Below are 24,881 nucleotides of genomic sequence, written 5' to 3'. Positions count from 1 at the left end.
GCCTACGAGCTCCGAGTCGAAATCAAAGAGTGCGAGCATGACGGATTCAGGCCCCCGAGCGGCCTCCACGTGAGCGATCCGGAGCGGGAGATCTCCGGTAATGAGTTTGGCGCGTGGTCAGCGCGGAGACTCCGTCAAGCCGGTGTCTTCCTGCTCTCCTCGTGGTCGCGCGGGTTCTTCCTCCGGGGTCTCTCCGTTTTTTTTTTTGTTCACCTCCACATTTAGAATGAACACGACGCGTTTCGAGTTACCTGGCTGCTGCGATGCATTTCCACGTGACCAGCCACTTCGTGGAGCTGTCATTCGTGGCCCAGATGGCTTCTGAAAAGGAGCTACATAGCTCAGTGGGCCTTACTTGGTAAAATACAAATAAATCGTTTGTAGGTTTGTTTTAAATTTTGATTTAAAGCTTTCGTGACTGCAGTAATTCATAATTCTTAGTTCTTTCGGTAAAGTCACGTTGAAGGGAAACAACAAAATAATAAAATATATATAAAACAATAAAAATTCTCACGACGTTTCGAGCATAACACAAACGGTCGTCTTCAGGTGTGTCGGTTTGCATTAATTTATTTATTTTTAAACGTTGTATTTATTTATTTATAAATAAACTGCCAAATCGCTGCGCGTGGCGCTAACGTTTTTTTAATAAATAAATACACGTTTAAAAATAAATAAATTTATGCAGACCGACACACCTGAAGACGACCGTTTGTGTTATGGTCGAAACGTCGTGAAAATGTATATTGTTTTATATATATTTTATTATTTTGTTGTTTCCCTTCAACGTGACTTTACCGAAAGAACTAAGTATAAGGTTTGTTTTAGTTTTGTTTATAATCTTATAGTTTACTTGAAGGGGTATGGCACACAGCTCTGCGATATCTGCCTCGTTGGGGTCGTTCTCTGACACGAAGGGTTGTATGCACGTGCATGTACGGGCCGCGCGTTAGGGGGACGCACTAAAGGTCACCAGGGGTCACCAGTGGCCCTCGGGCCTCGCAATGAAGAACGCTGCCTTAGGTCCGTCGGGTCACGAGGAGAGGGTTTTTTTTTTTTTAACCAAACGTCCCCACGGCTGTAACCGTTCCTTTGAACGTCATTCGGCACGGATCAAATGCCGTGTTTGTGTTTTTCTTTAGCGGTGGAGGGTAGGCGGTTTATTTTATTTTTATTTTGCGATGATTTGTTTGTTGAGCGCTGTTTATCGTTCCCAAAAACCAGGAACCCTCGTGGCTGATATGAGCGGCGTTTATCCGAAGCTGCACCGACAGCCGTCTGGAACGCTCCAGCAGCAGCCAGGAACCATCATCCATCCACCTTCAAGCAGCAGCTCAAGGCTCGCATCTGTGCAGGCTCTCAGCTATTCAGGTTATCACTTGTTCAGTATCACTTGTTCAGGTTCACATCCGTTGAGGTGCACACCTGTTCAGGCTATCACCTCTTCAGTATCACCTGTTCAGGCTGTCACCTGTTCAGGGTGTCACCTGTTCAGACATACGAGGGACTTTTGAGTGTTGGCTGTGCGCCTCCGAGTTTTCGATGACACACTGCGTCCAATTAGTGAAAAACGAGCGCGTTATACATTTAGTTTATGATTATTATTGTTGTCTGTGTGTTCAAAGCTGGCCGCAACCAAATCGAGACGCAGATCTCCCGTACCAGCTGCGTGTCGCAGAGACAACGCTGCTGCTGATAACGTAACGAGATGGCAATTTACAGAGCGCAAAAACATCTTTCCGTTCACCTGTGTGCGGCAGCAGATTATAACACGGCGCTTTCGAAGGCACACAAAGACAAATATCCCCCTATAGCTTTAACAGACTGTTGGGGCAAGTGCTATTAGCGAGCACCTATGAAGGTCAGAACGGCACACGAGGAGGTAGGTGGCCAGCAACCACGCCCGGCCGCCTTTGTCTCCACAGTGGCGATGTTTACGCACCGCACTAAGTACTCAGTTGAGGCAGAGTCGACCTAGGGGAGGCCCAGGACTGGTTCAGATAATCGTTACCTGGTGTTGGCCGTGTGCGCGGGAATCGAACTCGGGTCGCCAGGTTCGTAGCGCAGCGTAGCGCTAACCGCTACACCACCGCTCCCCACTACACACATGACCCTAATGCACACGCCGTGTCTGTATGCGCGTGTCAGCATGTGTCGGTGTGCGTGGTGCAGTGGGTGGTTAGCGCAACTGTGCTACGAAGCCGGCGATTGGAGTTCGATGCCCTGCCCAAGACCAATGACAAGTGGCGACCAACATCTAGTGATGGGGCTCCCCCTAGGTCGGCTCAGCCTTAAATGAGTATCGGGTGGAGTGTGTAAAACATCAGCACTGCGGAGAACAAAGGCGGCCGGGCGTGGTGTTGGCCAACCGCACCCTCGTGTGCCGTGCCGGCCTTTAAAGTGATCGCAGACAGTATGTACTCTGACAGTCTGTTATAGGCGATGCAGCGGATCGTTGTCTTTGTGCGAGTGGGGTGGTGTGGGGGGGGGGGGCAGTTGGCACTGCAACACGAATCAGATTACATGAGTTCTAAACAAATTAAAACACACGTAAATTCCCCGAGCCTGCAAATTGAGGATATGCAATCTGATAGACGGTTTGACTCATGTATAAGTTTATGTGTGGGGACGGAGGGGCAGTTGGCACCGCAATACGAATCGGATGACATGAGTTGAATTCCCGGCCATGGTTAACATGGGTATCAAGTGGAATCTGAACCTGCTATGGACCTCCCCATAAATCGGCTGAGCCTAAATGCGTATTCCACCCCGTGCCGTGTGTAAAAACATCCGCATTGGGAAGACAAAGGCGGTCGAGAATGGTTCTGAACAACACTCCTTTGTCTACCGTGCCGGCCTCAGTAGCTGCTGTTTAACAGCAGCGCTTGTGCCAATAGTCGACAGAGATAACGAAAGGATAGTTTTATTTATCCGGCACAAAAGACTGATAGCGATAATGAGACACACGTGAATAACAAAAACAATTAAGACACACGTAAATCGCCCGCGTTTATTCATTTCTAGCAAGCCTGTAAATTAAGAATATGCAATCTGATGGACGGTTTAACTCATTTATAAGTTTGCCATGTTGTTTTGTTTAAAACAAAAAAAACGCTTAGCATCTAAAGTTTCTCCACTGATTAGCAATATAAATCTACAAATAAATAACACACACGCATACAATTAAACCTTGAGAGAGCAGCCTGTCTTTGTGAAAGTAAGACGCCTTAGAAATCGCGCCCAGAAATGTTAAGACGATCCTGCGAGATCATTAAAAAAGAAATATTCCCAGACGCACGCATACATTAACATTTCCGCTCGACACCTCCTGAAGCGGTTTTTTTTTCTCCTTTATTTTGCAGCGTAACGTGATAATTCCGTATCGCGTGCGCGTGTCTGGCACGATCGTGGCGATGGGAGATTGACACCGCGGTGCCAATTAGAGAGAGAGAGAGGGAGGAGAGAAAGAGACATTCGGAAAAGGGGGGTTAGGTGACCTTACAGAGCGCGTTCCTCAAAACCGTTCCCGTGTGCCCACATCACACGTCCTCAACGCTGGGGTTTTTTTTTACCCTGACGATTACAGATCCGGCGACTCATTTGAACGGGAATAACACAGCAACGACACCGCCGTCCGTCGCCACCACCACAACAAATGACAATTAGGTGGTCGCGGTATAAAGGGTTGGTGGGAGGGGTGGTCTGGCGATGTGAGTTTGGTTTCAGCCACTACCGGAATCCGTGGGGTAAATACAAATTCTGCAGTGGTTTAACGCCCCAGCCAACGCCCCCCCCCCACCCCTCCTTCTCCCCCCCCCCCCACTTCAGCAACGCACACTTAACCACCATGGTGAAGTATGGTCAAACGAGCACAAAGACGAGCACTGCATCGCGCGCTTTTAGATGCGCTTCTGCGGCCGTCTGGAACGCTCTTCCTTCCGATATTACGAAGCCACTAGTTCTATACAACTTTTAAATCATCATCGAGATTGAAAACGTATTTCTTGAAGAACTGCTATTTGTAATTAGGTTGTTGTCCACCGATTAGCACGGTTGGCTACGTACGGTGCGAAAAAAGTTCACCATACTCCCGTTCGACTCGCACAGCATTGGAACACCATCTAGCAGTGGATTGACTGCATAATTATAAAGGTCTGTGCATGATCATTGCTCTTATTAAAGCATAACTCTCTTATTTAAAGCGTCGAGTGATATACATTTTTCATTGTATCTGTACGATGAAAGCCGTTTTAATTTTGCTTTCATTCGGGTGGACGCATGATAAAGATGACGCTCTCACCGTATAACCTTGAACGTGGTGAGAGATGTGTGCGTGGTCATTGCTGCGGCCAGCACGTGACACATTTACCCAGCGGTGTGGAATCTTGAATAGCTTGAATTGGGAACGATCTGCCACCCTGCGTAAATGTACGGACCGCTGGGGGAGGTTAAAAAGTTGTCACCAGCCACCCGTTAACACCCCGGCTACGCACGAACAGTGCGCTCCAGAAACGTTGTCATCAACATGAATGACAACACAGCTGACAGCAGAAAGGTCCATCGTATAGCCATCACCAGACTGTTGGGGCGAGTGCTCTTAGCGAACACCCCGTGAAGGCCGGAACGGCATATGAAGGGGTGGTGGCCAACACCACGTCCGATTCGCCTTTGTCTCCCTGGTGCCGATGTATACACACCACACCGAATGCTCATTTAAGGATAAGTCTACCTAGGGGAGGCCCAGCATCGGTTCGTCATTGACGCGGGCCGACAGCGGCAATTGAACTCGCGTCCCCCGGTTCGTAACGCCGTGTACTAATCACGACACAACCGCTCTTCGTAAATACGCAAAGACAAAGTTCCCCCATATAGCCTTTAATACACTGTTGGGGCAAGTGTTTTTAGCGAGGGATCTATGAAAGCCGGCGCGCACACGCATACATACAAACACACACAACATGCATACAAATATCGGTGACTGTGGTATAGCTTCACTGGGTTCGTAGCGCGGTGCTGCCAACCACTGCGATACCGTTTCCTCTTACAAAGAAGAAAAAAAAAACTCCACCCACACACACGACACAAAAAGGACATTCTAATGACAACACCATTACAAAACAGGCTCGGAGCAGCTTAAACGAAAGGCAAGGGCAAAATAATAGGGAGAAAATCAATAGATGAAGAGCCAACGCTTCGTTCTGAATGCAAGCTTAATAATACAGTCGTAATAATACAATCGTAATAATGCAATCGTAATAATACAATCGTAATAATACAATCGTAATAATACAATCGTAATAATGCAATCGTAATAATGCAATCGTAATAATACAATCGTAATAATGCAATCGTAATAATGCAATCGTAATAATACAATCGTAATAATACAATCGTAATAATGCAATCGTAATAATGCAATCGTAATAATGCAATCGTAACAATACAATCGTAATAATACAATCGTAATAATGCAAACGTAATAATACAATCGTAATAATACAATCGTAACAATACAATCGTAATAATACAAGACTGCTGAGTTTTCAATTGGAGCAAAGTAATGGCAAAAGGTGCAGGCGGAGGGAGCAGCTGTGAAAAGCCCCCTCCGGAGGGTGTGTGGCCTACTTCTTCCACACCAGACAGACGATCTTCTTTGGTTCTTTCGGTAAAGTCACGTAGAATGAGAATAAAATAATAAATTAATAAAATAACACAATAAAATTCTCACGACGTTTCGGCCACAACACAAGTGGCCTTCTTCAGGTGAAAGGAACAGGCCTGTCAGGACGACAGAGCTTCTATGAACGTTGTTAAGATTCGTAGCGTCTTTTAAGCTGGTTTAGAGAAGTGAGGCACCTTGAAGAAGGCCACTTGTGTTGTGGCCGAAACGTTCTGAGAATTTTATTGTGGTATTTTATTTTATTAATTTATTATTTTATTCTCATTCTACGTGACTTTACCGAAAGAACCAAAGAAGATGAACCCTTGCAGTCACGAAAGCTTTAAATCGAAATCAGACAGACGATGTTGGAAGGAAGTGGGAGTACCTGCACTCTTCCTCAACAGATGCGAGCTGCCGATCGACTAACCGTCTTACGGTGCGCCCATCCGTACGGCCAGGTGGACATAGGTGGGCAGGGGTCATTGGAGAAACTCGTTCCGTTGTTTCGACTGCGGGCGCCCGGAGATTGAATCAAATCCGGTGTGCTCGCCAAATGCTAAACTAACCTATTTTTTTTTCATATATATTTTTTACCAGTTAAGGCCCACTGAGCTATGAAGTTTTTTTTTTTTCAGATGCGGCCTGATTACAAATTATACGTCAGCGAAGTGGCTTCTCGCGGGGAAATTCATAGCAGCCAAATGCTCTAAACGCGTTTTGTTGATTCTAAATATGAAGGGAACAACCGGACGACCCGGAGAAAAAGCCACGCGAGGAGAGTGAACAAGGAAACTCCAAATATACTGCAGCAGGAGTCAGGGTCGAGATAGAACCCACGACCTCCTGTATACCAGGCGAGGGAGATAACATCTCCTAGCCACCGCGGCGCCTCTGAAAGCGCCCCACCACTGTGGCAGCAACTTCCTGACACGCACAGCGAACCCTTTTAATCCGAACACAAGCGTAAAGCTGATAACTTGTCAATGGAAACCTGGAGGCAAAATCCTATAATAAGGCGCAGCTTATGGCGGGGGTGCGTCTCATAATCCCCGTTACGCTGTCACATCGGGCCCCCCACAACACCCCCACAACCCTTTCCACATGCCCCCTCCCCCCGCGCCCTACGCACCACATTACCCGGTTCTGTTGTCGTAGGCAGGCGCTGCGCGCCTCTCTCTGGCTGATGTGACCTACTTTGTCATTCAAGCCGGCTTAAGCGAGTTGCCTCGGCTGCGTGGCGGAGGTCGGCAATTTTCGGCGGACTTATGAATATCCCTCGCCAGGAGCCGGGTAAGAGGGACACATTGTCAAGGATTTCGTGAGATTTTTCCCTTTTGTGCGAGGACAATTAATTAAAGGGCGCTTTCAGAATTGCTGTACAGGGTGAAACGGCGGCGGATTGGTTAGCGCGCTGCCGGTGACCTCGGTTTGATTCCTGGCCAAAGCTATAACGCGTCAGTGGCGAGTATTATCTGAACCATTGTTTGGGGTCCGGCGCACCACCTTCACCAGCCTGCACTGACCAGCGTGGTGAAGTATGGCAAAACACACCCTCCCCCCGCATCACGACTGAAATGGCGCGGTTAAGCCTTTACCCAGCAAAGAGCTAGGGACTCGCATTATTATGGTTAATATCAAAACCAAATTTGCATTAGATTGACGTTGAAGGCAATGTTCCCATTCTCAGAGTGGAGAGGGGTCAGCGATCTCAGGCATTCAAGTAGAGTTCAGCGACCCGCTCTGCGCCTCAAATGCCAACAGAGGCCCCCTTTTAACGGAGTCTTCTCATCATTAACGAGGTCGGAGAGGCCAGAAGCACGGAACGGAACAAACTCCGCAAGAGAGGCAAAGGGTGCGATGTTCTTAACAATTCGCGCGCCCGAATAAACCACGCGTCATCTACATTCACCGCGCATCATCGCCGCCGAGGAGAGACGCAATTAATTTGGAAGCAGATTAATGAAGACGGAAACAATTTAAAGAAAGGCACAGCGTGTGGAGTTTTCCACACGGGGAGGAGAAGCGGTGAAGGAGGTGGGGTGGGTGGGAGGGCTAGACAAAACCCCATGCAGGCCACAGCGACACAAACATTGCCTCCCCCTTCATCATCATGAGGCGCAAAACCCCTCGGGGCGTAGCGGACCCCACGAGACGCCGCTTGGCGTCCCTGACCCCTGCGCTCACCGCCACGCTGAGTGGAGGCCAAGGCTGTGGTAGAGATCAGCGTCGATGGTGCGGGTCCACTGTCAACCGGGATCTGACCCCACCCCCCCCCCCCCGGGGGTCGTCTGTCTCCGATCCCGCGGTCGCAGCTCTGTCCTCCTCCTAAACTTATTGGCGTAATCTTTGGTTCTATTCGGTAAAGTCACGTAGGTAAAAAAATACAACAAAATCACGACGTTTCGGCCACAACACAAGTGCCCTTCATGTTGTGGCCGAAACGTCGTGATTTTTGTTGTTTTATTTTTTACCTACGTGACTTTACCGAATAGAACCAAAGAGTATGGATCCTTGCAGTCACGAAAGCTTCAAATCTAGAATCATTGGCGTAGCTAGAGAGTATGCAGGCAGCGCAACTGCGAGCCCGGAGCGGCCCAGGCAGCGCGTTACGAAGACGGAGAGAGATGTAACTTAGAGGGGGGAGAGGAGGTGGAGGGGTGGCCTCCCGCTAATTCTTCTTTGCAGCAGATCCCATGCCAACAGCGGATATGCCACTGTTCCCACCGGCGCAGTTGTCTTATGTGTCTCTGAAGGTAATTCTGTTCTTTAAAAAAAGTCTTGACGTTTGATTTGACATTTTATTTTATTTTAGTCCGCCCCCCGTCAATTGTATTCCAATTGTGCTGTTGGCGTCGTGCCATGCGTGTTCACTCGGAAAGCTCGCGGAACGGTGCAATCCAGTGTGTGTTAGAGAACGGCCTGTGGAAGTTGGATATCAGTTTTGACAGCATAGTGCTGTCTAAGGCGCTAATTGTGATGAGTCATTGTGTGATGAGTGCACTTGCAAATGACACGTGTGGGCAATGAGTGGGTGTAGACCAGTGTTCTTCACTGATTTTCAGAGGAAGGGGGGTGGGGGGGAGGAATTTCGCCGATAAGACATCAGTGTGAGGGCCGCCACACCTCCTGCAAGGGGTGGTGTCTTCACATCTTGTGTACTGTCGAGGGCCGCGCGTCAGGGGCCGCACTAAAGGCCACCAGGGGCCGCCAGTGGCCCGCGGGCATCGCAATGAAGAACGCTGGTGCTTCTGAAACCTCAAGTGACATTTCATACACACACCACGGGACACGCATACTCCAGTGCCCTTCTGCTTCAGTAGAAATGCTCATCGCATAGGAGTCACACGGGATGAGGCCATCAACTCGCCACACTTCAGAAACGGGGTTTGGTGGTCACGATAACGTTTGATGGCGATGATCGAAAATGATAATGGTGATGAAAAAATATAATTTTGATGAGACATTTCCGGTCATTCTCGCAGCAGCGGCTTTTGGCTAACCATCGAACAAAGATGGGCACTGCGTCGCGCGCTTTCAGACGCGCTCCTGCGGCCGTCTGGAACGCTGTTCCGATATTAGGAAGCCACTGGAGCTGTGCACTTTTAAATCTAAATTGAAAACGAATTTCTTTAGAACTGTGTTTAGTTTGTTGTCCTTCCCCCGCACCTCCGATTAGCACGGTTGGCTACGTACGGTGCGAAATGAGTTCAACATCTAGTACATACATACACGTGTGGATAAAGATTATTGTGATGATGATGTTTAGAAGATGACAATGATTGATGAGGTTGATCGTGACGATTACGCTCGATTGAAGATTACAGCGATGATGCCGAGTCGACCCGCACGATGTGGGGAGACGTGGGGAGGCCCTCATCCAGCAGTGGATTGGCAAACGCACTGTGCATATGCATATGCTGAATACTCAGGCATGGGATTTCTTTAGCGATAGAGATCATTCACAGCCGAGCATCAAAGAGCGGTCATATCCCCACGAGCGCAATCCCTCTTCGATTTACCAAGCGTAAGCAAACATCGACGTTGCTATCCACTGCGCCGTGGCACACGAAGCCCTGAATTCTTGATGTGGTCTCAGACATCCACGCCAGAACAGATTTTAACTATAAACGTCCCGCAGCTTTACCTCGCGGTGCTGATGCAATCCGTCTCTTTCAATTGTAGTGTGAGTGCGTCTCTTTGTCTCTGTATGTTGGGAGCGGCGGTGAGTGGTACGGGGCGGTGTGCTTCGGTGGTGCCCAGATGTCAACTACCTCGCCTGGCCGCCACCCCGCCTGCAAGGTGGTGGTGTCTTCACATCTTGTGGCCCGCGGGCCTTGCAATGCAGAACGCTGGTGTAGACCATCGCCATCGGCAATGGACTATCTCCACTGCTGGATGAAGGCCTCACCCCAAGCCGTCGCCGTGCCTCGATGCGACAATCCACCTGGAACCTGCCGCACACGTGCCGATTCCATCGCTCCGTCTCCGCGGTTGCACGTTCCCTCCGGGCGTAATCCGCCCTTAAGCAGCCACTTCGTCGATACAATCCAGATTGAAAACTAATTTCTTAAGAACTGCTTGTTTGTGCTTAGCCTGTTGTACTGCCATCGTACCTCCGATTGGCACGGTCGGCTACGTACGGTGCGAAAGAAGTTCAACGCACAGTCATATACAAAAAAAGATCTCCCATATAGCCTTAACAGACTGTAGGGGCAAATGCTGTTAGCGAGCACCTTTGAAGGCCGGTAACGGTACACGAGGGGATGGGTGGCCAGCACCACGCCCGACCGCCATTGTCTCCCCAGTGCCAATGAGGCTGAGTCGACCTAGGGGAGGCCCGGGACCGGTTCAGAAAATCGCCACTGGTGTTGGCCGTGAGCGGGAATCGAACCGGTGTCGCCGGGTTCATAGCGCAGCGCGCTAACCGCTACACTGTCGCTCCCCACATATACACACACACTCCAGCACCCCCTATCACCACCGGCACAACCACCTCGACCGGCTACATCAAGATCGACACGACGCGCGGCTTTGGCGAATTGCCATGATTTTGGTGAGAATTCGAAGGGGCAATTTTCACGAGTGATGTCATTTAATTCCCGCTGGCGAGAAGAGGAGGCGCTGTCAAACCACTCACGTGGCCTCTGCCACGTGCCGAGGAGGGTTGGTCTGGGTGAGGGGGGTCGTAGCCAGTGCCGGATGAAGCTAGTGCAGGACCTGTAGCATATGTTAGAAAGGGGTCCTAAAATTATTATTTTTTTAAACACAAATATAAAAAATAAATTTGTACTCGCATAGTAAAGTAATAGTATTTTTTTTCATTTGCTATACAGCCAGATAATAGACAAATCTCTAACCTTAAACACCCAGTCGTTCATAAAAGTTGAAGGCGGTATAGTACTATAGTAATAGAGCAAGTGCAGAATCACTGAACCGGAATTGATAGCTTGAAAGCGTTTAGCGCGGGGCCCTTGAAAGTGCGGGGCCCGTAGCTGCTACATGTGTAGTTACTTTTGCTCCTCGGAAAATCCGGCAATTGGTCGTAGCGAGCGGCGAGGATGGAGCCGAGTTAGTTGCGCTCCATCGCGATTCCAGCGGTGATTTGTCAGCGACACCAGCAAAGGCGACACGGCTCAAGCGCACGCAGCTTCACGCTCTGTGTGTGTGTGCTTGCTGCTGCAGATATTGCTCCTGCTTCTACTACTGGCGTTGCTGTTCTTCGCTGCTGCTTCTGCCGCACTTACTGCTGCTACCGTTCCTCCTGCTGTTCTTGTTGCTGCGAATGATTTTACGCCTCCTGTTGCTGCTGTTGCTGCTGCTGCATCTACTGCTGCGTACGCCGTTGATGGCGTTCCCGCGTCCTCTGCTCGTGCTGCTGGTCTCGCTAAAGTTCCCCGCACGGCGTTTTCTGCCTCTGCCGCTGCTGCTGCTGGTGGTGTCAGTCGTGGCGGTGACCTTGTGACAGTCAATTTCACAGCAACGACTCGGAGGGTCTGTCGAGTGGCACGCATCGATAGCCACGCGGAGCTCGGACGCGTTTCGCTGCCTTTCCATTCCTCAGCTGTCGCGCTCGTCCATGTTGGAGTTCATAACGCGATCGTTCAACGTTATGCGAGCGCGCTGGAAATACAAGTGACGGCCTCAGGTGGTAAATGAGTATTACCACCATGCGATAAAAAAAAGTTGTTAGAGGCGACTGCGTGGCAGCAGAGGGAAATATATCAATTGTTGTAATGCACCTCGGTCCAACGTACACGCTCCACCACTTCACCAACACGCACTGATCAGCATGAAGGTGCAATAGCCATCCCCCAATCCCCCCAAGACCCGCACAGTGCGGGGAGGGCTCTCATCCCGCAGTGGATTCGCGAGAGGTTTGTATACGCACAAGCACAGAGAGATAGGGGGATTCAAATAAAGTACCGGTTATTTAATGTGTAAATTGTATCAATGCCTTTATGTTTACTTTCACATCACACCACTCATGCAGAATGTAACTTACAATCGCTGAGGAACCAAACAAGCTGGAAGGTGGAAGCCAGGCGGGCAGCCGGTACCAACAATTGCCCAAGCTTTGCAGTCCTCTATATAATAAGATTTTCCCCCCCAGTACATTAATGAGGGTTTACACATGTGGGAGGAAACGGGAGGACCGGGAATTTGATCCACAAATGGCTGGACAATTCAGCTCGGCGTGCAGCAAGTCTTCCGATGTCACCGCCGCTCACTCTCAACCGGGGAAAAACTAATTCCTTGGTGGTCACAGGAGTTGGGCCCTCGCCGTCTCCTCGCACACATCCAAAGGGCAGGGTCCCCACACCCCTGCGTGTGGGTGTCCGTGTGAATTGCTAACGAGACTGAACCCCATACTGCTGGATTCACTCCAAAACAAATGCCACACTAACGACTCGCTGTTTCCTTCCATAATGTTTCACCCTTTGTCAAACGCAGAACGGGATGAAGGCCTATCCACATGTGTTGGTTGTGGGGGTTGTTTCCACCATGCTTCTCCGCACATGTCAGTATGGATTCGTAAAAGCAGGGGGTGAGGAGCCCAAGTCCGGTCCAGGTATCAGTCACTACTGTTAACGACTGCCAGGAATCAATCTCGGGTCAGAGTTCATAACCCAGCAATCACCACCGCACCACCAATCTCGCAACTCCCCCCCCCCCCGGGTATCACCTGACAGGGTGGCATGGCAATATTCTAATGAAATGTGAATGCTCTATATCTACGCATCGTATTGCTTTGTCAATCGCACCTTTTGAAATGCATTTATCCACTGGTTTAACAAGTTGCCAGGACGAACTGGGGCAGGAAGGCCTGATGGCAAGCGCTTGGGATTTGTAGCACAGCCTGGCAGTCGAAACGATTTCTCAGAAACATTTAACGTGTGCAGTGGCTCCTGCTGCCTCCATTTGTACTAAGCAGCAGCAGCTGTTTTTTTTATGTTAGATATCAAAATTATAAACAAATCAAAAACGTACTTCAAATAAATCAAATTTATTTATTTTATAAAACCCAGTGGAGGAAGTGTAATGAAAATATCCAGTTTGCAAAGGAGACTCGGCAAAACAAAAACGGTAGTAAAAAATATATGAACGTGGGGAGTAATAACTTTGTTTAACACGTAGGCTTATGAGTAATAACTTTAGTACACCAGATATTGCATGAATACCTTTCGATACTAAACACTAGCAAGAGCAATGTTTTACGCTCGCCATAAACCAATTGTACACAATCCCCGCAAACACAGGCACGTCCATTATCATATTAATGAAATGTTCTTTATGGAAGCGCACAGCTGCTGGCACGCGGTCTCCACTTTGCGTGGTCCAGGCCGCCGGTTTGCCAGGGACCTCGAGCCCAAACTTGCCGCCGCGTCACAAGCCTCTGCAGAGAGACGTTGGCAAGCGAGTGTGTAGCGGCGATGGCGAAAACTGGCCTCCTGTTCGGCCCGGTTCGTGATGGATAGACGAGGTCGCGAGTGGCACGCCGCCGATGCTAGCGGTCCATCAATCACTTAGCCGTGCCCTCGGGAGGGCGCTGGGGCTTTGGTGGGTGGGACAGGATTGGGTGTGGATCTATCCATCAGCTCAACACACCAAGGTCACACGTGCCTTACGACTCCTCGACTTGTGCACGCGTGGCTTAAAAAAAAAAATCAAAGTGAAAATGCACGTAAATAAATAAAGCTGGCTGTCGCGGTTGCGTTCGGTTTGTTTGTTCACAAAGTAAATTGCAACTCTGCTGGAATTTACTCAGTGCGCACGTTAATGCACCACAAAAACACGCGTTATATATCGTCCCAATGGCTGGGCTGCACTTTTAACGCAACGTTAATTTGCGCGAGTCACGTTTTTGGTAACACTCCTACAATACGTCGTAAATAACCGCAGCAAACATCGACGCGCGAGCCCTGTCCTGTGACTCGCGTTGCCAATAAGGCTAATGACAATCGCGCCGAATGTACGGCGCCGCGAATGCCGCGTAACCCTAACTTACGTCTCCATGGGCCGCGCGGGAATACAAACCGTGAGCCCATCCAATAGCACGACGCACTTTTAATGAACGCGCAAGATTTAGGACTAATGCATTACACTTGCACGATGTGCGCCACCATCGTGGTGGGCTTGAAAAACAGTCCACTCAAATGGCAGAAGCGCCCCCTATTGCACACGTGTGCAACAGATTTTTAAACGCCGCACACCACATCCAAATTAACATGCGGCAGGGATTGCAAGAGTACCGCAAATTAACCATGAATAACAAAACAAAGTTCCGCCTACCACCGTTTGGGCACGCGGGAAACACTCCGTAGGATTTATAGCTGCAGCTTCGTGTGTGCAATGAAATGGAACCGCAGCACACTGTGCTCGGAGCCCACTGCATCGCGTGCTTTGAAAAGCGCTTCAGCGGCCGTCTGGAACGCACTTCCTTCTGACATCTGGAAGCCACTGGAGGCATGCACTTTTAAATCTAAATTGAAAACTAATTTCTTTAGAAATGCGTCTTGTGTTCAGCTTGTCGTCCTTCGCCCGCACACTCCGATTTGCACGGTTGACTATGTAAGGTGCAAAACAAGTTCAACATAAGTACTGTACATACATTTGCACTCGCTCAAGCTTGGAAATTCATGTACTAATGTAATTGGAACTATATACTTTATATATTTATGTAAGGGGTGCCACGGTGGTGTGATGTTATATTCCTCGCCTGGTGTGCAGGTCGGGGGTTCAAACCAAACCACGGCGTCTGGATATTTGGAGTTTGCATGTTCTTCCCATGGTTGTGTGGATTTCTTGTCCGGGCCCTCCAATTTTTCCCTCCAAAATTAAGAAACATGCCTCTAGATAATTTTAACTTATTACACGGTTATCTGGCTTGGCCACATGGATGCGCAATTGCAATTGTTGTTTTGCATCTAAATCAGTCAAACGAAAAAAAGATTTTTTTTTGTTTTTTACTGCTATAAATGTCAACATGATAAACCGCTTCGTTCAGCCAGGTCACTTCTGAAAAAGCTAATAGCTTAAAGGGCTTTACCTTTGAAGATAAAAAATTAATTCGTTTTTAATTGTATTTATTCAATGATTTGTTTACCTTTCCTTTGCACTCCTATCGTGTTTTTGTATTGTGTTTTGCGGTCACGTTCTGACCCGTCCCCGTGAAAAAAGATAATTATAGCTAATCGGATTCCTCCAGTACAAATAAATATTCCGATTGTGATTCTGAACACATGAAGTAAAACACGGAGGCGGGGATGAGCGCTCGTGCTATCTCCGTCTCCGCTGGACCGTTGTCCAGCCGTCCTCGCCCGGCTCTGCTCTGCGCTGGCTCTCGGTGGAGCTCGGCACGCTCGGCTGCGCTACCTCTCCGGACGACGGCGGCGGCTGCGCCGCTTCTGCGCAGTCCATGGCCTGAGAAAGCAGAGTTGGGAGTTAAAAGAAAGAGTTGAGTAAGGGCAAGATGCAAAGGTGTTAGTTTGCAAAGCAACGGACCCTTAAGAGTTGAGGGTCACAGCCCCTGGTCATGAGTTACTGCATAGAAAAAAAATCCATCAATATGACTGTGTATTTGATTTGGCTAAATTTAATTTCTGAGAATTTAATAAATACTGTATTTGCCGTCATGTGACAATCTCATCGGATGAAAGGGTAGCCGCCGGAGCAGTGCTAGGCAAAATCTCTTCCACAGCCAATCTCTGTGTGACATTTCAGGACGCGATGGCGATAGCACAATTTTAACAAATAAATGCAATTTTTTTAAACAACAATCAACAATAACCTCTAAGATTCACCAAATTGAAGGAGCCTCAGATTTATAGATAAAAATCACGTATTTCAACGTGTTTTGATAAAAAAAATGCGAGGGGATCAAACATAACCAACTGTGGGATGACGTTGGCATGAATGACACGATATCATTTTTTAAAAATATTATTATAATTGGCCATAAGTACCAGCAGCTGATATTAAAAACATGCCGCATGATCACCTCGTCATTGGTTCCACCAGAATCGTCATTGTCGTCGTCGTCGTCGTCACTGTCTCCGACGCGAGTCACGTTCAGCTTGTGGTTGAAGCTCTTCTGGCTCAGCGTCTCCATAAACTGCGTCGCTTCACTCGCACGCCCGCCGGTGCAGAGGCCAAACAGTGTGCAGAGCTGTCGTGACACCTGCGCGTGCACGCCCAGACAACAGCAAGCGCTCATTGTTTAACGTCCTACGTACAAAGGAAATATCCAGGGGTCTTCGTGGCCGATGAGGTTGATGCCATAGCAACCTGCAATCGCTACCTACCACTGGACTCCATGATTAAAAGTGCGTTCTTACAGCATCCCTACCATCTGGATATGTCTTTGACACTGATTATCTACAACTACATGCCCACCGCAATGACTATTTTAATAGCCTGCACTCCTCCATACCACACACGTTAGAATCGGAATATTTACTTATACTGGAGGAATCCTATGAGCTATAAAGCTCCTTTTCACAGATGTCCAGTAGGGACAACCACCCACCTCAATCTCCTTTTCCTCATTACATATACAAAACACTTTGTTTACATGATCTAAAAGGAATTGCCTTGTTTATCCAATCCTGAAATGAAATTCCAATCATCCTAAGCAAGGCCTGAAATGTATTTTCTGGTTACGTTCCAACTCTAACCAATACGGCATGATAGAAATTGCTACGAGTTCAAACACCTGTCTCTTTAAACTGAATTTTACACAGAACTCCAGGTTACATCTATAATGAATTGTAACATAAAGTGCTTTCAAATAGGCTAAGGGATTGCTCGGGCATCATCCATGGTACCTGTGGTAAGCTGTCATCTTCGATGACTGTGTCAAACTCATTGTTGACGATATCCGTCAGGAAGTCTTCCACCTCGAAGGACTCCAAGTTGCCTGCAGAATGAAACATTAATCTTCATGTCTTCCAGCATATAGTAGTTCATCGATTAATATCGTACTATCATATCCTGGCCATTTCACAGCCCAGTTGGTGCGAGTTTCTCAAGCCTCCACCTGTTCCACAATTTTTGGGAAGTACAAAACCCCGACTTTGTCGGGCTCAAGTTGTTGCTCGCGGAAAGGTCTTCCCACTACAGGGGGATCTCTACAGAATGCCTCTAGGGGGTATTGGGCCTACTCTACCCAGATGACTAGACGTCTTGTAAAAAGTGACAGTACCCACACCACCCTTACTGATGATCTACCGACTCCCCAGCTCTGGGTGAAAAGAGACGTGGGGATTTAAGGATAGTTCGCATTGTTTCAGCTGTAATACGTACAAAACACTCCTTAAATGGAGGTGATAATATATGCCAAAAGAGGACACACTCATAAAAAGTGAGATTCAGTTATACTTTCCTGGGTAATTAATGGGCACCATCATTATTATCGTGATTGAGGATAACAGTGGCTCAGTAGTTCACGCACTGCGCCAATTCAATCCGAGTTCAATTCCCAGCTAAAATCAATGGCAAGCAATACCTCAACCAGTCCTGGGCCCTTCACCGACTCTAACCAGCGTGGTGAATCTTGGTCAAACAACTCCCATGTCCGACACGGCACGGGGAGGCCCTCTTTCTGCAGTATATTGACTAAGGGGATATGACATGTATGTGTACCAAACCCTCGTGCATTCCATCGCAGGATGAACATGCTGCTTGATACATAACTCCAGAAAGAACAGTGCCACACAAACAATGAAGTCAACTCCGTACCGTTTTCGTAGAAGAACGACTCCACAACACCCACCATCCACTCAGCTTTCTGCTGACTGTACACGCCTCCGAACCCATTCTCCACCGCTATCTGCAAGGGAGAGTGGTGATGGCCAAAAGCACAAGCAATAGGTTACGTGTCTCCCTGTTTGATAAGCATGGAGCAGTGTTGATTTGTTTTACAGCCTTCAAGCCAGTGGTGAGGAATTTCACATTCCTATGACATGGACCAGCGAATCAATAGAAAAAGCCGCCAGTACTTATTTTATTTACACCACACGGAAATTTGACTAACTCCTTAACCGAAAATGCCGTCTCAATCCCACTCATCCATAACTGATTATTATCCCAATATAATTGAAACGTTTCCCACATCTCATTGGTGAAACGATTTGCCAATGTATCTCCCTCCACTCTTGTCTACAATCCGACAAGGTTGGGATTGATGTCGACGGCTATGGGAAATATTCATCTAGCAGTAGATTGACAATGGTTTATGCTAACGACGAACCCAACGATGTACTCGAAACCGTCCTATTTTGCACGTGGTTCCGACTGAACACTATATATTAAATTAATTAAACGAGGCTGAATTCCAATCCCTCCGATTAGCACGGTTGGCTAATTACGGTGGGAAAGAAGTCCAGCATTACCTCCAAGACCATATACGAACAGGAGGAAGACGTTAGCATCAACAGGACTTTCCTTAGTATTATTGCAGGAGGGTGGGTGAGGAGGGGCGGGCTTAGGTTACTGGGCAGAGGGGAAAGGAGACGCTCGTATTAAGGTGCACACACAGTGACACGTATTAAACCCAGACTTACACATGTTATGCCATGTATGCATTTACTCTGCAAAATCTAAATCAGTCTCGGGGCGGTTTCTGAATGTGGATTCCTGGCCAATCCTATGAACAAGATATTTTCACTCGTTGACTTACTCACTTAAAACGGGTGAAGTGTATCGGTGGCAAGACAGGATTTGAAACACAAAATAGACGTTTCCTTAAACCAATCTCGTCTTTTACTTTACGTACCTGAGACTATGTAAAATGTGTGGCTAAGTGTAATTATAAGGGTGCGTTGAGTCGACCGGCTAACTAGGTTGCGACCATTGCGGCTCTACCGCCAGGGGCGGCTTGAATTCAGCAGAAAAACTATGCGACGGCGGAGGGTCGGCCGGTCTCTGCTAGGCCCGAACGCACGCGCGAAGCCCACAAGCCAACCTACAATGAAAACTGACGGGGGCGATGGCTCCCTCAATGTGACACGAGTACCTGCAAGACCGGCCAAGCCTTCAAGACGGTTCCCACGGCCGAGTGGAAGAGTGCGCAGGGAGGGACACGTGAAGCGCCCTGGCGGCTGGGCGCAGCCATGTTGCCCAAGCGCGATGCATTGTGGGCCCCGGGTGGGTGTGTAACAGCTGATTCACTCAGTCGTTCACGTGCGTATGTTCAACTTCTTTCGCGCCGTACGTAGCCAACCGTGCTCATCGGAGGTGCGGGTTGAGTCGTTCGTTAACTCGTTTATTCAGCCGTTGGTTTAACGCACGCACTCGTTAACTCGAATAGTTTATCAACTCAAGTCGTTCTCCTTCAATTGTTGGTTCTAATTCAGTTGTTCATGAGTCGTTCGTTAACTCATTTATATGTTCGTTAACTCCTTCATTGAGTCGTTCTTTAACTCATGTTTCTCCACATGTATGTTGAGCTTCTATCGCACCGTACGTAGCCAGCCACGCTAATCAGATGTTTTGTAGTTTACAAACACAGACTAGTACAAGTAAGAAAAATGTAAATGGTTTATTTGGGTCAACTTAACATTCAAAAAAATAATATTACATGAAAAATATGTTACAGAAGCAGATGTATACATTAGCATGTATATAAAGACATTTTTATACAGTTGATTGTAGATGTATAAAATGCAATAATGCAATTTACAATTAAAAGAATCATCATTGTCGGTCAAACATCTCTTTTAGTATCTTCATGCTTTCCGCATAACGCATCTGGTTGTGGTGGGAGGCCACTCTCCACCTGAAACGAAATCAAGAAGAGTTGAAAACGATTGTGGGTCCCATGGTATAAAAGCAGGATAAAAGTCTGTAAGCCAAGTTTATACACATATAAAAAAAAAAACTTCTATGACAGTGGCCAAACAAAAAGTTGAACCACTTATAATTTGACCAATTTCTGAAACACAAATTCCACGGGCTGCACTCACTTTTGCCGGATCTTCTTCCATCGTTCCATGTGGTTGTACAGCAGAATGGGATTTGGTGGTGCCATTTCTTCCGGCTGAGTGCACAAAATAGGGTTTGAAGCAACACGAGAATATTTATAACAATCACAACTTCCCTATCCCGCATCCACTGCTTCTGCTCACGTGTTTTTAACCCACCCTGGTTCCAAAGACACAATGTTTGGCAACTGCATTATTAGAAATGTGCTGACACCATAATCTGGCTTTACCAACATGGACGGGGATTAATTTGATTAACTTTGTAACCGTTCATTTACCATGCCAAACACATCGTCTGGAAATATCTACTCAAAAGCAAAATTCGCATATTTAGAATGAATAACCTAATCGATGATTTTAAGAGTTAGAAACGAAGTTAGTCGGGATTATATAATTATGTGGCTTCTGGACACTGTAAATGTGTTCACGTGAGAGATTTTGTAAATCTGTAGGAGGAAGCATAAACATGTTCCTATGTTGATGTGACCATACTGACATGGCCCGTTAAAAGAGCTGTGCGCACACACCATGCGGATGTTAAGGTGTTCATCCGGTTGAGGAATGGGGGAAGGGATGCGTAAGTTGATGTGAATTCCATTTTCATTTGTTGGTGCTGGAGTGGGTGGAGGCAGTCGTAACACTTCCACACATTCCCCGTTCAGGAATTCTGTCACCTGATCTTCCAGGTGCAGCAAACGTACTAATTAGTTCAAACAGAAAAACACACAACACAAAACCACTACACAAATACAATTCAGCAATCTTTGAATTAAGAAACATGTTATGCATTTAACTATCACACAGTGATTGTGTAAATTGAGTATAATTTTTACCTAATTTTATAACACTTGACCATTTTTTAATACAATTAAACATCATTCTCATAACTGAGGAATTGTCCATGAAAGGTGTATTCCTTATTTTACAATATCAGGCTAACAGATAGTCCTATTGAACTTCCCACACTTTCCCAAATGGTCAAATGTCTTCCTCTTCCCCTCTTACCTTCCATTCTTCCTTGCAGAATCATATACCCTGCAATTAGCAATTCACAATGTATATGGAATAAAAGTAACGCACGCCTGTATTGTCGTTTTCGGTGGAATCGGTGATGGTGGTGAGGCCAGTGCCATCATCCTTGTGCCCGGGGTTGTTGCTCATCCACGCACGGCAGATGGGATAGAGGGGCGTCGTCTCGTTGAACCGAGCAAGGTCCACACTCCGGTCAAACAACTTCATCACGTACGTGTCTGTTGTCCAGAAGAAAAACGACACAAGACAAATGAGTGTATGTGAAGAAAACTGCAGTCAACCGAGTAACATAACTGTTTTGCACATTTTTTAAAGATGTATTATGAAATTGTATTATAATATAGTAAAAAGAAACATACTCTGTTTTGGATGGCTGTTTTCTGAAATGAAATCATCCATATCCTTTCTCCTCTTCCGTTTTTGATGGGGGAATCTTGTGCTTCTGTTTATTTTAAATGCATAAAAGGTACCATAGTCAAAATAAATCGTAAATAATGTCAGAACATCTCAAAGATAACTGATAAAACGTTCTCAAATAATGTTTTGCTTACTCACCGTTTGATGCCAGTAGGTGACGTGTCCCTGTAAAAGCAGAAGAGATTCAATATTAGTGTAATTACATAGTTATTCGTTTATAAGCAATCCCACAGGGAAAATGTACAACACCAAAGCATATCCGTGAATACCATTAACTATGCTTGGAATGTGTGCTCGTGTAACAATGTAAAACTATTTTCACATAAAATCTTACTTGGTGTTGAATTCATTCTGACCCAGTCTATGTTCACCTTCTTCTTGTTCTCTGCAAACAGTTTAATCTCAGTAATGTTCCAGCACTTAGGGTGAAGTAATTATATTTAAATATAACCACAATGATAAACTTTGCACCCAACATGAAAACCATTGGAACCTCTATCTCTCAGTTCATACTCCTGACATCATACGATGTTCAGCCTTTTTCCAACCAATGGCTGAAGAATTGAAATCAGATCACTCAGTTCATAGCGCAGTGTGCTAAATTCTGCGCCACCACTCCACCCCACTCTTTAAATTTGCACATTATGCTACATTACAATTGTTCAAGAAACATGATTTCAAATCTCAATGCAGTTATTTTACACATACACACCAGTGAAGTGTCCAAATTACCTTTCCTGGTCATTTTTCTCTACAAGGAACTGCAGCACTGCATCCAGCTTGTTTCGTGCAGCTGAAGGCTCCCCGTCTGAAAGGTCAAAAAAATACACTATCAAAAGCCATCATAAGCTCATTTAATATGCAAATGTGTAATACGCCCTTACGCGTTTATACAATGAATTGGACGATGAGACTCACCTTTTTCCACCTTAACTCGAACATTGGACATTTTTGACATTTTCTTGGGTATAGGCCAATTAAGATCGGTAGATCTGAAAACCAGTGCAGAACAAAAAAGAAACGACAAAACATTAAAACAAACATCCAAACCATTATTGTAATATGAAAACTAGCATTGCACAGTGCTCAGCTTTGACGGACCTGAGCCAGATTTCAAAAATCAACATCAGTGATGGGAGGGGGGCGTTACCAACCAGATGCGATATAGGAAAGCGTGACGATGAGACTGATTGATCAGTCAGGTCTCTAACATTTTTTATCGGATGCAGACTTCTCAAATATAAGTCTTAAACAAAGCGACAAAGAAATGTGAAGACAACAGCAAAAGTAATTGAGCATGGATTAATATTCACGTTTTAGTCACGCAGTGCTTTAGAATGACGTCTTGCGACTAGGCGTGTGTTTGTAATGATGTGTCTGCAAACGTTTGCGCGTTATCTCGTATGCGCACCAAGTTGTCTTCACGTACTTCAGTTGTTTTGTACATGAAATAAATCTCATCCGAAGCAACCAAACAACCCAATTCAAAACCCTCATTGAAATCGTGTCGAGACTCGTTGAGGAATTACCGACTTCATTCAACTCTCCAGATGAGGTTTCGGTCCCGAATTAGGGTGATTCATTGGTGTGTTACTACAATTAAGAAACTAAAACAATTGGACTCATTCAGCAGCCGCGAAAAGGCGGCCAATTTGAAACAGGGGAATGGGCTCGCTACCCTCCGCCCCACGGGGCCGCGCCGCCCCCCCGGAATTTGGTAGGCGGCTCAGGCGAGACCGAGGCTCGCGGTCGTAACTAGGCCTTGCGGCGAGCCGCCGTTCCTCGCGCCCGCGGTTGAAGTTCGTACGCGCCACTCGAGGGGATAATTTGGAACTCATCAATCGCGGCCGCGAACGCGAGCACCTTGTCGGGTTTACGAGGCGCCCTGCGTGGCGGTGAACTCAGCTCGGCCCCACACAGCGACGGTTCATAGCAGTCCGCCAGACGCCATCGCCCGACTCCGATTGGACAAACATCGCGTTGTGCGCGTCACCGCGTTGGTTGCGTGCAACGTGATGACGTATATAAAGGCGTCGTGACGTACCCCGCGCGTGGCGTATTATGGAGTGACGTCACGCGGTTTTGCCACGTGCGATTTATTCGAACGAAACATAAGATTTTGATTTTGAAGCTTTCGTGACTGCAGGGATTCATATTCTTGGTTCTTTCGGTAAAGTCAATAAAATAATAAAAATATAAAACAATACAATTCTCACGACGTTTCGACTGCAACACAAGCAATCATCATCAGGTGTGAAAACCACAGCAAGAACATTTGAAAAAAGTGGCGTTTTTTAACGTTAGCACCACGGACAGCGATTATTCAGATGGACGAGACCATGTATGTTCGGAAAAGAAGAGAGGGGAGACGAAAATAATGGATGCTGATGATTGCTTGTGTTACAGTCGAAACGTCGTGAGAATTTAATTGTTTTATATTTTTATTATTTTATTGTTTCCCTTCTACGTGACTTTACCGAGAGAACCAAGAATATGACACTAAGATTATTATGATTTTTATGTTCTTTGGGTCTTTCAGGAAAAAGTCACGTAGTTAGGTTAAAAAAAATAATGAAATGAACAAAAACCACTAGAATATGAATTCCTGCAGTCACGAAAGCTTTAAGTCAAGATTTATTATTTTAATTTTACCAGGCAAGGCCCACTGAGCTATGCAGCTCATTTACAGAAGCGACCTGGCCACAAACGATAGCTCAACGAAGTGGCTTATCGTGTGGACATTTATAACGGCCAAATAATCTACGCACTGGCAGAAAAACATCGGTAACATCGATATTTTAGTTCCGATGCATTGATGTTTTGAGGTCGATATTGATCCCTCCGATATGATCGCAACACTGATCATGTGGTCCTTTCAATTATATATTCCAAACATCGTTGACAAGTGTTTAGACTGTAGAAAGGTGTAACGTTCATATATTCTGAACAGTTTACATACGGTTGTTAGTTGTGCCTTAATTGGTCGTTCTTTTTTAAAGAGGTATCCGACAAAGTGACGAAAAATTTGTGTTGAGTTTATATTAACCCTGCAACAACGGCCTTTTCCTGCCTTTTAATTATTGGTTGTTGTGCTCATTCATTATTAAGTAGAATGTTATTCCACGAAAGTCTGTGTTTTTTATATTGACATAGATTTTTCCTGAAAAAAGATAAGAAAAAAACCTAAAATACAATTCTCTCGTTTAAAAAAAATCAACTTTCCATGAGAATTTTCATGAAAAATGAGTGATCGATATGCAGTACTGTAAACATGTTACCTTTCGTAGACC

General features: G+C 46.5%; 2 protein-coding genes across 4 annotated transcripts; both read right to left on the bottom strand.

Moving 5' to 3' along the window:
* Positions 1-15,202: 15,202 nt before the first annotated feature.
* Positions 15,203-19,320, bottom strand: TSR2 (TSR2 ribosome maturation factor). The gene is made up of 5 exons (XM_032966474.2): positions 19,176-19,320; positions 17,900-17,990; positions 16,987-17,078; positions 16,161-16,340; positions 15,203-15,583 (listed from the first exon to the last, which is right to left on the bottom strand). Exons 1-5 carry the CDS (start codon positions 19,272-19,274, stop codon positions 15,440-15,442), a joined length of 606 nt encoding a protein of 201 aa, XP_032822365.1. The 5' UTR covers positions 19,275-19,320; the 3' UTR covers positions 15,203-15,439.
* Positions 19,321-19,685: 365 nt separating this feature from the next.
* LIN37 (lin-37 DREAM MuvB core complex component) lies at positions 19,686-23,590 on the bottom strand. Of its 3 annotated transcripts, none has more exons than XM_032966470.2 (10): positions 23,455-23,590; positions 22,510-22,583; positions 22,324-22,399; positions 21,926-21,976; positions 21,730-21,756; positions 21,534-21,616; positions 21,223-21,392; positions 20,670-20,816; positions 20,125-20,198; positions 19,686-19,937 (listed from the first exon to the last, which is right to left on the bottom strand). In XM_032966470.2, exons 2-10 carry the CDS (start codon positions 22,547-22,549, stop codon positions 19,856-19,858), a joined length of 750 nt encoding a protein of 249 aa, XP_032822361.1. In that variant the 5' UTR covers positions 22,550-22,583; positions 23,455-23,590; the 3' UTR covers positions 19,686-19,855. The 3 variants fall into 3 exon arrangements, with proteins under 3 accessions (XP_032822361.1, XP_032822362.1, XP_032822363.1); XM_032966471.2 differs by lacking the exon at positions 23,455-23,590 and adding an exon at positions 23,003-23,141; XM_032966472.2 differs by lacking the exon at positions 23,455-23,590 and adding an exon at positions 22,905-23,020.
* Positions 23,591-24,881: the final 1,291 nt, after the last annotated feature.

Source organism: Petromyzon marinus, chromosome 36 (genome assembly GCF_048934315.1).
Source record: "Petromyzon marinus isolate PM22_M1 ecotype Great Lakes invasive population chromosome 36, UKy_Petmar_22M1.pri1.0, whole genome shotgun sequence".
In the NCBI taxonomy this organism is placed as follows: Eukaryota; Metazoa; Chordata; class Hyperoartia; order Petromyzontiformes; family Petromyzontidae; genus Petromyzon; species Petromyzon marinus.
This window is presented reverse-complemented; position numbering and strand designations above follow the sequence as displayed.